The following is a 15890-nucleotide window of genomic DNA, read 5'->3' on the forward strand; positions in this document are numbered from 1 at the left end:
GATTATGCATGTTTATTGAAGTAGCAGAAATCATGTACTAATGACACAAGCACCAATGTGAATAAGAAGTATAAAATTAGATAAAAATTGGAAATCCCTCATCTTGCCTACTCAACAATATAAATGAAGTAACTATAGAGATGCCTATTCAAGTTGAACATCATATGTTCTCCTTCATCTTCTAAGTTGTAAAACATTAGTATAGCTTATAAATAGTAATGGCCTCATCTTATCATTTAAATTAGGACTAATTTTGCTACGTAACCTATACAAGAACTACACTAAGCTATATTGGTTGCAACACATGTGAAATAGTCTAGATTATGATGAAGAATATGAAAATACAAGTTCAATCCTTGTCTAGATCAATAATCATAATTATTACATCCTTAAAGGAGAAGTTGGGATAAAATCACAATAGCATGCCAAAATGAGATCCTAAGGTGAATGTGTCTACAATTTACCAATGTGGGAAGGGTAGACTTTTACAAGAGCATGCCAAAATGAGATCCCAAGGTGAATGTGTCTACAATTTACCAATGTGGGAAGGGTAGACTTTTCTAAAGGAGGGTCTAAATTTTGTTGGCAAAATGAGATCCTAAGGTGAATGTGTCTACAATTTACCAATGTGGGAAGGGTAGCCTTTTGTAAAGGAGGGTCTAGATTGGGTTAAGATCTTTGTTGTTGTAGGAAGGTGTTGTTTTTACATTCATTCTAAGTTTTAGTTTACATATCCTTTTTAAAAAATATTTTTTCTCTACTTTAAGTCATGGTTTTTGAGACATGTATATGTTGAAGTGAGGCTTAATTGTATAAGGATTTGGGACTTCTTTAACTATTTCATTGAGAAGATATCAAGCTACACTGAAAATTATAACTTTTGCAAGGATACCCACTAAGAAGTGAGAGCCCACCTAGCGAGAAGGGGGATGTTTTTCTACGTTCATTGTTGGGGAGGGAGGAGAGAGAGAGAGAGAGAGAGAGAGAGAGAGAGAGAGAGAGAGAGAGAGAGAGAGAGAGAGAGAGAGAGAGAGAGAGAGAGAGAGAGAGAGAGAGAGAGAGAGAGAGAGAGAGAGAGAGAGAGAGAGGGAAGAGGGATTGGAAGAGGTAACTATTTTAATTCTCAAATAAATGAAAAATCTTTTAAAATGTCAATAAGTATATAGTGACTTAAAGAAAAATATTCAAAAGCAAGATGAAGGTAAACATTATGGATTTCCTTTTCCATGTCAAAAAAGAAGAGTTTCTCTTCTTTACATAAATCATGACAGATAACCGAATTTGGAACAATGTATGGTTTATCCAAATTCAATAAAGCCGGAAAAGAAGAACCAAATTTGTTTACTTGTAGAATCTAACAAGTTCAACATCAACAATATAAACTAAATAATATTGTAGATATGTTTAGTGCATTTGCACATTACTAGATAATTCATTGAGCATTCAATTTCTAATAGTTGTATTTCTCTTTCAACTACTTTAGGAAGTAGCTTTCAAGATATGTGTCCATTATTCTCATACATAGGTTCTTCTTTAGAACTAGTAAGAAATAGCCATTGCACTTGCACTAGTCCATTTTGAAGATATAAATAGTGTGATGCATGATGATTATATACACATGGTCCACAAATTGGTATGGGCTTTATGATTGTACAAGTTGAGAAAAGAAAGTGTTGCCAATGTAGACAAACATAGATGATGATTTTTTTATGCCCCCTCTCTTTTTCTTCAAAACTCTTGGGTTTCTTAAGTTTGCACCCATGAAGATCCATCAATATAGCTCAATGATTGGAAAGGCGCTGCTTGAGCATCTGAAAGTTCATGGGACCAACCCACTCTCCCACTTTGAATAGCACCTGGGCCAGTGCACTTGTATTGCCCGAAAAACACTTTGCTGTCAAATCATAAAATGAGAAAAAAAAAACATGATTTGAGTGATACTTTCTATAAGGGACTTTAGTAAATGTTAATTCAATGGAAAATATGAATTTTTGTGATAAGATGAGCATTATTTTGTCTAGACATATGTATAGATTTTGATGTATAAACACATGGTTATAAGTACATAAGTGTGTGCGTGTGCGTGTGCGTGTGCGTGTACGTGTGTGTGCGTGCATGTGTGCATGCGTGCGTGCATGCGTGTGTGTGTGTGTGTGTGTGTGTGTGTGTGTGTGTGTGTGTGTGTGTGTGTGTGTGTGTGTGTGTGTGTGTGTGTGTGTGTGTGTGTGTGTGTGTGTGTGTGTGTGTGTGTGTGTGTGTGTGTGTGTGTGTGTGTGTGTGTGTGTGTGCGCGCGCGTGTGCGCGTGTGTGCGTGTGTGCGTGTGCGTGCACACGCGCACATGCATGCATGTACATGTATATTGCATGTGTTTATGTGTGTGCACACACGCAACACATTTGCATTCACTCATGTTTGTGTGTGTATGTATATCAATACTCACATATAAGGTCTAGTATGTCAAAAAAGTCATTACTATAGCCTTGGGAACAAGGGTCATGGTAAGGAAGGGTGGCCATAGCTTAGTAATTACTTTGTTGCATGTGATTTATGGTACTTACGAGCACCCCTCTACATTTGGAGGTGCTATTCAAATATTTACAATAACTTTGATGTGCTAAATTTTCAACACTTAGGATAGCAATAATGATTAAGGCAGTGATTCCCTTTTCCTAACTTTAGCATATGTAGCTTGGTAACTCCTTTTTCTAGCTCAATGTTAGACCTTAAAACAATTATATTACCTTTGTGCACAAATAATGAATTCTCTATGCATTGGATTGAGGTGAACTAAGGTCCCTTTGAATTTCTCCTACAAATATAAAAAAGCTACTTTATGTTAAAGGCATATAGTACTAGGGGATATCCTACTTTGTGTTTTTTGTTTTATGATTTGAAGCATGATCCCCTTAGGATTTGAGTCAAGATAAATAGAGCTCTCAGAATACAATATTGGGAAACTCAATGCAAGCAATTTTGTAATCAATCATTTACATTTTTCACATTCAATAATGGTGATGATAGTGAAGATAATTACTTTTCTCTACTTGAATCGCCCCAATTGTACCATCCTACAGGCTTAATCATGTCAGCCATGTAAGTGAAAGAGAACACCACTCTTGAGTAATGTCCCCAAGCTCTTCCCAAGTAAGCCATGCCAGCACCTGTCACCTTACAATCCACAAAAGAGAATCCAGTATTCTCCCCAGGGCTTTCTCTCCTTTGTGCTGTCAAGGATTCTGTAGATCGTTGTAGTGCATGGAGCTCACAACCCTAAGTACAAAAATGCACTTCACCCTGTTTAATAAAATATTACAATTCCTATTTTTTGCAAATAGAATTAAAGTAAAAAAGAAACTAATTCTTTTTCTAAGAAAGCATTGTGTTCAATGGTGAATGGTAGAGACTTTGTGACAAGTAAATTTTGTTAACCCAAAGTAGTGTTGAAGGAAGAATTTGATGATTGCAAATGGATACATTCAACTGGTGAATGATTATCTTCTGCATTGTTAGAGCTTTAATGACTCTTTTGTCCAATATTAGAGTTTCATCTTGAGTCCACAAAGATAATTGTCTTATTTATTACCTTGTATAATGATTGGCCATTTCCGCATATGAAGTCGACAGATCCTTCAATGTAACAACTCTCAAAATAATGTCTCCCTTCATCATCAAATAAGGTGTCTTGATAGCCCAAGAAGTTGCAATTGTAGAATGCGGCTTGATCACCTGAGATTCTCAAAGCAACTGCTTGCTTGTTTGTGGACCCCACTGGTGGAGAAGGTGATGAGTTCTACATGTGTTTAAATGACAACATTAGAGAATACAAGTATTAAATGTAGGCAAGTATTATAGAACGTATGTCACATGCTCATATACCGCAGTATATCATATGCCTATATAAAAGCACCTATCTTTAAACATTGGTATGAACTATCTATGTGCAAGTAGTTTCACTGCAACAAAGTCACAAATTTGTATTGAAAGTAGGTGATAAATTTAAGGAATGCAAAAACGAGTGACCTTGTGTGGGAGTTGCCATTTTAATATGATGCAAAATTTCTCCAATTCTTCATTTACATTGGTTATGGTGTAATTTTCTAGTTGTACACTAGCTTAAATTATAAATCATATACCATTATACAATATGCCTTTGATTGAACATGACAGTGGTTAGACTTGAATTTTGAGCCCATGAACCATGACACTTCAGTGTGATCAAAACATGATTGCTATTGAGATTTATTTAAAATCATGATGGGAAAACATTGGTCCAAATTAAAGACACCTTCCATTGATCCAAGGAGAAGCCCTAGCCTCTCAATCATTGATAAAGTTAGGTTGAGAGGGTTGAGATTGATCAATGAACAATGGTTAAGAATTATCATTTAGCGGGGTGAGTTAGAACATCACGTATGTCTTTATTGATGTAATTGAAAATACCTATAAACTAGACATTTACTTTCTTTGAGCTTTTTAGAAACTTGGAAGCCATGCTCTAATTAATTATGGAACTTGAAAGAGGTTGGTGGAGGTGCTAGCTCTGGCAAGAGTTGCATGGAAACAAATGGAAGCATGGAGAAACAAGTGTCTTATATATGAGTGTCACCATGGACCTTATTATTGTCTCACATCAAAGGTGTCAATAAATTTAGTTTCGTACTAATGAGGGAAAATATGGGGATGAAAGTAGTAGCTTAGTTGGAAGGAAGAGTGCATGAGCTCTAGTAGGTCCATGGTTCAAGCCCATCAATGGGATATCTCCCTAACTCAACTAGAATTTCAAAGTAAAGGTTGCCAAATTTTAGTAAGGAGACAAAAGAACATGCCACACCATATTTAGTTTACTTGCAAGACTCCCACAAAGTCTACTGAGAGCTAAATGTGTGGCACCACCCTTAGAAGTGGTGCCATGTGACCATCACCTAACAAGATTTTCTTCAAAATTAGCAAGCAAAAGAGAGCCTTAACCCTACGATTGTTGACATCCCCACACCACCATTCACTATCTATTAACGTAAAATATATGTATATGTATATAGAAAATTCAAGAGTCGATGTGCCTTGTTAGGTTGACTTGTAAGAAACTTAGAAAGTATAGTTAGTCATGTTACTTCTCGAGTTATTACTTGCATTTGAAAGTAAAAGTCGCTGTAATTTTAGTAAGGAGGAGAGAAAAAAGCATGCCAGCGTGCCACATGATGGAAACTCGACTTATTGGACATCTGATATGTCTGGCAAGTCGAGGGGTCGCTGCACTCTTAGTCGCAAATGCTTATCCAGGCCCGCGGTCCGGGTGAATAAGATAGAGTATCCAAAAATGAAAGGCATGGATTCTCAAAGCTCTCTCGCATTCAATTGAAAACGATATTCATTGGTCAGTACCGCGTTACTTACCTTGAAGGTGATACCTTTGGCGATGAAGTTGCCAGCGTCGATGGCAACGGAGGCGCTACCTTGGGTGGTTCCAGCGCTAGAGGCGGTGTCATGCCAGCTGATGGTGGTGGACGCGGCCCCGGCTCCTTGGAAGGTGATGTAAGGCTTGCTGGAGGGCACGTGGACCTTCTCTCTGGAGGACACGTGGAAGCATTATACGAGCAACACAAGATGAGATGAAATCAGATGGAACCAGCACAAGGTCCAATAATAATTGCAATTATTAAATCCTAAGGATGCAACGGTAATCAGTCATCGTCTTTGGGGGAGAGAGAGAGAGAACTGGTAGAGGCCCGCAGCGATCTGGATGACAACACGTTGGCTGTTGCCAGCTGGCACGGAATCGACGGCGTTCTGCACGCTCGAGAACTGGGCCCCACTGCCGGCCACTGTAATCACGGCCGCCGCCTTCTCCGCCCCAAAGCTGGCACCATCAGTACTAATCACGTGATTATCCTTGTTAATACTCGCCTTATCATTATCGTTAATCTGCTTCTTCGATCCCACACGAGCCACCCAGTCTAGAAAGTCCTTCGATTTCATCTCATACAATTCGTTATCATCGGTTGATACTAAGCTTCTCGTGCATTCCACACCTCGGATTACGCCAACTCCAGCACTAACGCCATGACCACACTCTCTTACCAGGTCATCAAGGCTTATATATTGCATCAATAGATACAGCAGCACTAATCTCCTTATACTCATCATCATGCTTGTCAGTTAATTGAGCTAGCGCTTAAGGAACTTCTCTCTCTCTCTCTCTCTCTCTCTCTCTCTCTCTCTCTCTCTCTCTCTCTCTCTGTGCCAGCAATCATATGCTCCAGGCTTTATGCCTAGGCATTGTTGAACCTCGCCTAGCCCTTCCAAAAGCTGCAAAAAAGAAGATCTCCCTTCCCTCTCTGTCAGGAGGCTTGAGCTTTCTTCCTTACAGAGCCCCTCTTTATATCAAAGGACTCGCTGGATTATAGGCACGCCTAATCGCGATTCTCCATCATAATAAATGCTATCTAGTGAGCTAATCACTAAAAAATCGGTCCACACAAGCAGAGCCACAGAGAGTAGAAAGGGTTCCATATTACGTCAGTCCATGCACATTGCAGATCCAAGCACACAAGTAGTCAACGTGTGCATGCTCAAGGTTGCCAACGCTGCCTCGGCCCCACTAGATCAAGAACTCTTATTAACCTTTACCCAAATGGAATAGCTTTGCTAGACTTAGGGGTCAAGGCTTGAATCCTCCAACGAAGACCATGAATTCCCAACTTGCCTCCTCCTAGGGTTGAGCCAAGTTCTTCTCAACAAGGCTAATCAAACACATAAAATAGGAACGAAGAAGGTTGGAGGCCAAGTAATGCAAAGCGATTTGAATCTCAATTAGAGAAAAATCAAAGAAGAAGTCATTGTGGCCATCTCTTTGCTCTCCATTGGTTCGAACATGTGGCTAAAATCTATAAATCTATAGCTCTAATAGGCCTATGCCATGGGGCGATGCCTCCAACCAAATTTCCTTGGAGCTTGGAATTAAAACTATTAGGAGAACATATTGAGAAAATTCAATATATGTCTAGTAATTATTTCTTCTTTTTGCTCAAATCTCACCGGAAGGTCCTTAATGTTTTAGGGATTGGACAATGGATGTTAAATAATCCACCATTAACCTTGTTTTGTTGGACGTAAGAGTTTGACACATCTAGTCCAAAGTCCACATATTTTCTTGTGTCATTGGAATCCCTTGCCCTTCCAAAAAATCTTTTGACCATCCTATGGCATCTTCTTTCCCCCTTGGGATTAAAACTAACAAGTTAGATGCCTACTATTGTTGTGGACACTAGATGGCACTCTTATGTGCTCATCAAAATAGAAGTGAGCAAGAAATTGCTAGAATTTCGATTGATTTCAAACTTTAACGGGATAATCCTTGAGAGCCAACCTATTTCGTATAAGCTTTTTTCCTAATGCTTGTTTTAAATGTCTCAAAGTGGGGCTTTTCATAAGGGAGTTCACCAAGCTAATTTTCAAAGAAAATAAGGCCCAATGACAAATTGAAAAAAAAGGATAATCATGGATTTTAGTCAATCCTTAGAAGGGAAAGAAAATGATGATAATATAGGTTTTAATTGTCAAAGGAACACTAAGAAAAAAATTAACAAATTCAATCCACTATTACTCGACATCCCCAAGACTCAAAAGGTAAAAAGATTGAAGGGTTGGAGGGCAACAATGAAAATAATCATAAGGGCTTTTAATCTACCTTTCAATCAAAGCATGATGATATACCAGTAGAAATTAATCATCAACACCAAGCTCAACACCAAGTCAATGACAACAAAATAGATAACCAAGACAAAGATCTCAATGAAATTTTTTAGGATATAGAATTTTTGAATATGGATGACGATGAGGCACTTGGGGGAGAAGAGAAGCTCAAAGGCCCTCTCCCCTCTCAAACCCTCAAAATCCAAAAGGAACAAGTTCCAACAACTGAGCCTCCAAACAAAAATACTCTAGAGTTCGTAATAGTGATGGAAATCCATTTAGGAAAGGTAAAGATAGCTAGAAAAAGGGTAAATCCAAAAAGAACTTATTTGGATGAACTTACTAAAATTGATTAGCTACATTGTAAAGGGTCTAGCCTACCCGAAAAAGAGTTAGAAGTTTGAGATATTTTTTGAAGGAACACAAATTCATACCTAGAACCTTATGTCTCTAAGACCTCAAACCAACTAACAATGGGCTATGAACGAAATATCAGTTGAATAGATAAGGACTCTATGGTTTTTCATAGATCACAACTATAGAAATGGAATAGGACTGCATAATTGAACAACTAGCCTCTTAGTTAAATCTATATTAGATAAATATAGAAGAACTTTCAAACACTCCATTTATGAACTCTATATTCAACTAGAAAGTAGAATTGATTGAGGTCAAGTGGAGCTACACGATCAACTCTTAAAGGTAATATAAGAACTCACACAAGTAGAGGCACAAATTTCAAGTTGAAGGAGCACCAAGGTTTGGGCCCTATCAATTATCTTTGGTAATGTGAACTTCGAACTAAAGGCTTGCTCTTCACTATCCAAGACCATTTGGTTAGTTTGTAAAGAATATAATGAATTACTATGTTTCTCTCCTATCCTATATTTAACCCTCCCCTCAAGCTGTAAAGATTGAATTTGATTCAGCTAAGGCTCACAAGTCAATCAACCCAAAAAAACAAATTAGAGCCTACCACTTCTTCAAAAAGGGCCTACAACCTAGACGGACTTATGGAACCATATGAACAAGGACTAGGTGACAGACTCCTACTAGCTCATGAATCTATACTTGCAAATCGCTTTTGAGAAAAAGTCATAGTAGGGTCCTCATCTATAGAAACCAATCAATGTGGACTAGACAATTCAACCCAATAGTCATTTGTTGGCAAGGAAACAAGCCTTCACTTCCACTCATTACCCTCCCCATAAATAAGAATCAACTCACTCCTAAGCTAAACAAGAGGTGGATCTTAAATCAGTCCCTCCCACCAATATAAGTATAGATTTTCACTTATATGGATAAGCTACATTCAATCCAAGATAGCCTACCTAATGTGGCTAATTTTACTAGAATTATGGACTAATGAAATAAATTCTAAAGTAGGCATATGTTCTAGGGTATGTCCAATGTGTCTCATAAATCTGGAAATTATTCCTCGCATTTTCATTTGTTTATAAAGCTAACATGAATATTTTGCATGCGATTATTCTCCCCTTTCATCTTTCAACCCTCAATTGGAAATAAAACTTGCTGGATGAAATCAATGGACTACCTCCAATTGGAGGTAGTCTAGAATTGGCTAAGGAATCACTATCTTTGGCATAGTTGAATAAGCACATATCACTTTGTGTTTAGCAATGAACTTTTTCATCCTTAATTTTGTTTAATTTTCATATCTTTTTATGGCAATAGAAAATAGACCAAGAGAAAATCGAAATAGCACATCTCAAGTGGGCCAAAAAGAGAGAGAAATGCAAGAAGGACAATTCCTTTGAGAGAAGCATTCAATATAGACAATAAAGCTATTCTAAAGAGGATACAATTAAGAAAGCAAGACTCCAACAATTAGTTAGGATCACAAGCAACTTTTTGTCATAATATTTGATAGAAATGGTGTAGAGCCATTATGATGAGAAACATTTAAGTTAGAGTCAAGCTTCCTATAAAACAACTATATAACTCACCTTTGTATCAAGTTTTATTTTGATACAAATTTCCATAGCACAAAAAGATTTGATTGAATAGACAAGCTATCTTAACTTGGCCCATGTAGTTGTACTTCTAGTTTTCCACCACATTTGACTTTAAGTTGCACTTATCCATTACCTTGGCAATGCTATCCATGAGCTTTTTGTTTCTTGTTAAATATAACCTAATAATGGGTCACTTCATTAGAGATTTGAATGCAAGATGGGTCCTTGTGGAAAATAAGGACATGACATGTAGAATTATTGATGCAAAAAAGTGGAATGTCCGTGAAAAACATTTTCATTGCAAAGAGAAGAACCTTCGGCTTAAAATTTTAGAGGGATTGTTTAGCTAAAGCAAAAAATTTGGCATCATTATGCAAACAAAAATTTCAAATTTTGGGGCTGTAAACTTTCCCTATATTTTGAAGCAATTTTTATTTGCGAAAAGTGCACCTGACGTAGGGCCTTTTTTTTTTCTTTTTGGGGAGGGGGGTTGGGGAGGGAGAGGGTGACATATACGGAAATCGCAACTCACATCACAATTGTCAATGATCACAATGAAGATTAGTAAACCCTTTGAATCAAGGTCTTTGAGCTTTGGAGTCTAGAAATCTAGACTCTAGAGCTTAAGAGAACGACGCTTATTAAAATTGCCAATGATAATGGTAGGTTCCTGAGTTGCCACATGGGCCAAAACGTGATGGGGTGGGATCTTTCTTTTAGGCTGTTTATTTAAAGACAAAGACAATGTGACCTCGGACGCCCAGTGGTTGATTACACCTAACGATATTCTTCTCAACAAGACAAACGCAATTAGAAGGATGCGTTGATTTGGCTGGGTCGAATGATGACAAAACGACAGGCCGGCAAGGCCCCTTCATTAATTTTTAAATCAACAAACAATAATAGTCTATGCCTGCCTGGCGTTTTTCTTTTCCTTTAGTCTGTGTGTCTAGCTAGTCTACTCTAGTACCAACAAAGCAGCCTTGAGCTTACGTGGCATGCCAAGCCTTTGCTCGCAAGTTACAGCAAGACCAAAGGGAAGAATAAATAAATAAATAAATAAACAAGCTCTTTGTCCTAAAAGCCACTTGATCTTCCGTTTGTCTCCTTGTTAACCCGCAATGCATTATTGCCCTCTTACGAACCCAATCAGGGTTAAACGATGTGCCTTGCGGAGCATCATCTCCTTCATGGAAGTGTCACAATTACAAGCCCAATGTCAACGCAAGTTTTAGTACTTACATCCTCTCTTTGCGTACTCCAGGAGTACACATAATTACTACTTCTATAACGCCCTTACATCCTTAACGTGCATGCGTGCATATAGCCGTTTCCCAAGTAGCGTGAATGATGACACTCGGGGTACACATTCAAGGAACATTAGGTCTTTTATCCGTGTGCCCCCTTATTCATTGAGCTTTTGCCGGGGAACTTTCCAATTCTTATGCTTCATTCTCTTTCAAAATTGCTGGAACCTCCTTGTCTCCCAATAGCTCCATCAAGGACGTTTTCAAATTTACTCCTTGCTTTATTCATTGAGCTTTTGCCGAGGAAGTTTCCAATCCTTATGCTATGCTTCTTTCTCTCTCACAATTGTTGGAAACTCCTTGTCTCTAATAGTATCATCGAGGACTTTGTGTTTGGATTTACTCCTTCCATCTATAGCTCCATCGAGCACTTCATTTCTTTCAAATATTGTTAGAAAATCCTTGTCTCTAATAGATCCATCAAGCACTTTCTGTTTACACTTACCTCCTCCCTACCTACCTCCCCCACTTATACCCCACTCCTACAAATCATACATGGGCCACTTTGGATCTTTGTGCTTGACTCTTGCCTCCATCATTTGAACATTTATCACAAGTTTTCTTTTTCTCTTCCTAAAGCAATAGTTGACTTGTTTCCATAGCCCAACGTTGCTTAAACATCCTTGCCATACATTGAACAAATTATTAGTATGATTCTAGACCCCCTTGTCAAGTTCCAACCAATCATGTTGTCTTTTCCTAGGATGCATCAGCACTCATGGAACTTATCAAAGTAAAATGTTTGAGCTCATCTTACTACCCTACTTAAATGTGTCCTAACTAGTTGATTAAATGTGAATACATTTTATATGTTGGCATTGTCTCCTCATGTTTGAAAAGTGACAGTTGAGATAGAGAATGGACATGGAGGACCCAAACTTCTAGACATTTAGACTTCTTACACTACAACCTATTGTCTAATGTTAGTGGGACAAACATTATAATATCTAGTACTTTCAATTACTTGTTTTGAAAACTTACGATACACTTGAAAGCCTCTAGATTTAATAGTAATAAGGGGCTTGACACTAATTTTGCTACATATTATAAAAACTCTACTCAAACATCTCAATGTTTTGTTCAATGATTTCTATGGCTATTTAGAGACAACACTTGATCCTATTAATAATCCAACTACTATTTTAAAGGGGGGTTTTGAAGCTTGAGATTAACTTTCGTAAACTATTTGTGAAATACAATACAATTGCACATTCTTCTACATTTGGAGTTAATTTGGAGGTGGAGTCCACCATATGCACACGCTTTACATAATAAAACACATGAATAATTTGGGGTATTTTCTAAATGATTCTATAATGTACACTATTGTTCCGTGTGTGCTTCATGCACATGGAACACTAGGCCGCTTTGCAGCAGCTTCACTAGCGTAAAGTAGCAACAGGCACACTTCCTATGCACAACAACTTTACTTGATATTATTAAATCTATTTCTCCTCTTTTTCTCTTCTATTTTCTCTTCTATTTTCCCTCTCTATTTTTTTTCTTCTCTTTCTCTCTCTCTCTCTCTCTCTCTCTCTCTCTCTCTCTCTCTCCTCACTTTTCCTTCTCTCTCCCTCTCCCCCTTTTCCCTTTTTCTCTTCCCTCTCTCTCTCTCTCTCTCTCTCTCCTCTCTTTTCTTCTCTCTCTCTCTCTCTCTCTCTCTCTCTCTCTCTCTCTCTCTCATTTTTTTTCTTTCTTAGTCTCTCTCTTTTCTAAATTTTATCTTTTCTCTCTCTCTCTCTTTTCTAATTTTTTTCTTTTTTAGTCTCTCTCTCTTTTCTAAATTTTATCTTCTCTCTCTCTCTCTCTCTCTCTCTCTCTCTCTCTCTCTTTCTCTCTCTATAATTCTCTCTATGTGTGTTCCCTCCCCCCTCTCTTTGCCCTTTATTTTAGTTTATTTTCTCTCTCTCTCTCTCTCTCTCAAAGTATGTTAAAAACTGTCAGAAAATTTTAGTTAAAAAAGATTTTAAAAATATTCAGTTAAAAAAAGAAAAAAGAAAAAATAGGGAAGTTTAAATTAAAAAGTTTAATCTAGCTAAAAGAGAGGGAGAGAGAGAGAGAGGGGGGAGAGAGACAGATTTTTTATTTAAAAAGGGGGAGAATGAGCCATCTCTCTCTCCCTCTCTCTCTCTCTCTCTCTCCCCTCTCTCTCTTCTTCTCCCCCCTCTCTCCTCTCTTTTCCTTCTCTCTCCCTCTCCCTCTCCTCTTTTTTCATCTTTTTCTTATTCTCTTCATTCTGTTTAAAAAATTTATTTTTTCTCTTTCCCCCCTCTCTCTTCTTCTTCTTCTTCTTTCCTCCCCTCTCTCTCTCACAAGGTATGTGAAAAACTGTCAAATTTTTTATTTAAAAATATTTAATTAAAATAAAATAAAAATAAAAAATGGAGAAATTTTTTAATTTAAAAATTTAATCTAACTAAATGAGAGAGAGAGAGAGAGAGAGAGAGAGAGAGAGAGAGAGACTTGATTTAAAAAGGGGGAGAAAGAGACATTTGTAAAAAGTTTTATTTAATTAAAAAGTCTTTTATACTGAAGTATCTATAATCTTACTATACATCTAGTTTTCTCAATCATTACTTACCCTCCAATGATGCTCATATGCATTTTATCGAGGATTAAGTAAATAAGAGGAGCATGCAAATCCATATATCATGTATGATGAAGAGGGCAATAAAGTCCTCATGGATTAAGTCTACCCAATCCTTGTCATAATGTTAAGGAACCATGAGATGATAGAGTACTAGAATTGTGGGCAACCAAGGCACATATATACAAAATGCCCTATGAAACAAGAACCTCCTTAGGATAACCATGTAGACCAATGATATGTTGGATATACATCTCTCATATGTACCCCAATTTTCATTAGCAAAATAATAGAACAAGCAAGGAAATTGAATATAACATTACTCATATGTATCCCAATTTTCATAAGGAGAAAGCTAGTGCAAGCAAGGCAATTGTTCAATCAATGCCTCTATTGTGTGGAGATTATCAATGCTAAGTAAATCATTTTGATCTTAATGAATGCCATCATGAAAGCTCAAGGAAGAAAGGAGGAGTCATCAACGTGCGCTTAAATAAAAGTCACCATGAAGAGTGATAGGTTGTCGTGCCTCTAGAGCAAGCAATTTCTTGGAGTACAAAGAATATCACTACTATATTGCAATGTGGAAAATGAGGTAATTGTCAAAGTAGGGAAATATCCTAACTGAAAGCATTATTTACAGGTGATAAACAAGGTTAAGGATGCACAAGTTGAATTGCAAGAATAAGAGATAATGGGAGACATGAGTATACTTGGCTTGTCCAAAACAACATCCCTCTATAGATCCCTTGTGGCCCCCACATCTTTAGGAGGCCTATCTCACACCCATATAATCAAGGAGATTACTCAGGCATATTTTCACAACAACACCCAATTGAATGCACATGAAGTGTAGACCCTTTGACCATGAGAGTATGTATTGATGAGCCCCAAGTGTTAGGGTAAAAGGCCCTTGGACTTGCCCCTGTACATTGACCGCCCATATTCTTTATTCATATATATGAGATACTGTAATAAGGCTATCATATCATTCTTGACATCACCTACATTGTGTGTGCTCTTCTCTCCTGCATCTTCCTCTTCTCCTTCTCCACTACCATTGCATCCCCTTCAACTGGTATCAGAGCTTTGGATCAGAGCTTAATCATGGAGCTTGGCCTAGCATTACTTTAGCCCAGATTGAAGACCTAGAGCTTGGATCTTCAATGCCAGCCATTTCTTCTTCCCCTCGAGGTAAGATTTTATCTCCTGTCTCTCCCCGGCCCTCATAGGCTCTTTGTAGGTGGTCCTAGGCTTCATTGGGCACCTTGTATGTCCCCCATTTTCCCCCTTATACTCAACATAACCAGCAGGCCCCACAGTAGTAGCTCATGTTTTTTTTTTGCACCTGTTTCAAAATCTGGCTCAAAATTCCTATTTTTTCTTATATCTCAGGCATCCGAAACCTGATTTAGGCAAGGTAAGAGTCTAACTTGGGATTTTGGCACACTCCAGACGTAATGGCAATGTTAGATCTGCCAAATTCTGATCACAACATTTTTTGCAACAGATCTGAGTTGAGTTACTGCAAGAAAATGTCATGTTCTTGGTATTTGATGCCTAGATGCTTTAGGACTTGGTTTGAGCATCAAATGTTTGCCCCCAATGTTTTGAGATGATTTAGGACTTGGTTTGAACTTCCATAGCTCAATTTATGCAGGGATTTACTGCTGTACATTGTTTGGGCAATAAGGTTTTATCAGAGAGGCTTATGCATAATGCTCTTTGTTGACGTTTGGGTGTCTTGTTGTATGTATTGATGCTTGATCATCATGTTTTATGCCTGGATATGCTATTTGAGAGCTATTGAGCCTTGATTTGGATGCAAACACTTTGTTGTTGGTTGGGATTGATGCTACCTTGGTTGACAGGTTATTTTACCTCTAGTTTGGTTATGCCTATAGTCTACAGGTACTCCCGACTACTCGAGATGATATGCTGATGTATTTGGATGATGCCACTTTGATGTTTATGCTCCCGGATGCTCCTTGAGCCAAGAGTAGAGCTCAATTCTTGGTCCACTATCATTTTCTTTGCAGCTGGCATTTCACTTGACAAGGTTTATGCCCTGTGCTACCGATGTCTAATCTGGATGCTTTTGGGTTTGGCTGCAGTATGGAAGATGTTTGGGCTTGACTGGACTTGCATTTGAGAATTTTGCGGAGCAGTTTGCATTTGGTCGGCTTATCACTTATGTAGCTTGGATGTTGTTTGGCCTTGAATGCCCCGATTATGGATCTTGGATTTACTTAGATGTTAATACATGTTTGAGCAGTGCTTGCTCCATTGTCTTGGCAATTGGTTATTGAGCTTTCATTTCTCATCGA

General features: G+C 37.9%; 1 protein-coding gene across 1 annotated transcript; it reads right to left on the bottom strand.

The window, feature by feature from the left end:
• Window positions 1-1445: 1445 nt before the first annotated feature.
• LOC148034870 (putative pectinesterase 53) lies at window positions 1446-6333 on the bottom strand. Its single transcript, XM_087679806.1, has 5 exons — window positions 5718-6333; window positions 5396-5567; window positions 3585-3791; window positions 3036-3271; window positions 1446-1894 (listed from the first exon to the last, which is right to left on the bottom strand). Exons 1-5 carry the CDS (start codon window positions 6146-6148, stop codon window positions 1747-1749), a joined length of 1194 nt encoding a protein of 397 aa, XP_087535932.1. The 5' UTR covers window positions 6149-6333; the 3' UTR covers window positions 1446-1746.
• Window positions 6334-15890: the final 9557 nt, after the last annotated feature.

Source organism: Lygodium microphyllum, chromosome 6, assembly GCF_053477565.2.
Source record: "Lygodium microphyllum isolate KBCC chromosome 6, Lygodium_microphyllum_v1.1.10, whole genome shotgun sequence".
Lineage (NCBI taxonomy): Eukaryota > Viridiplantae > Streptophyta > Polypodiopsida > Schizaeales > Lygodiaceae > Lygodium > Lygodium microphyllum.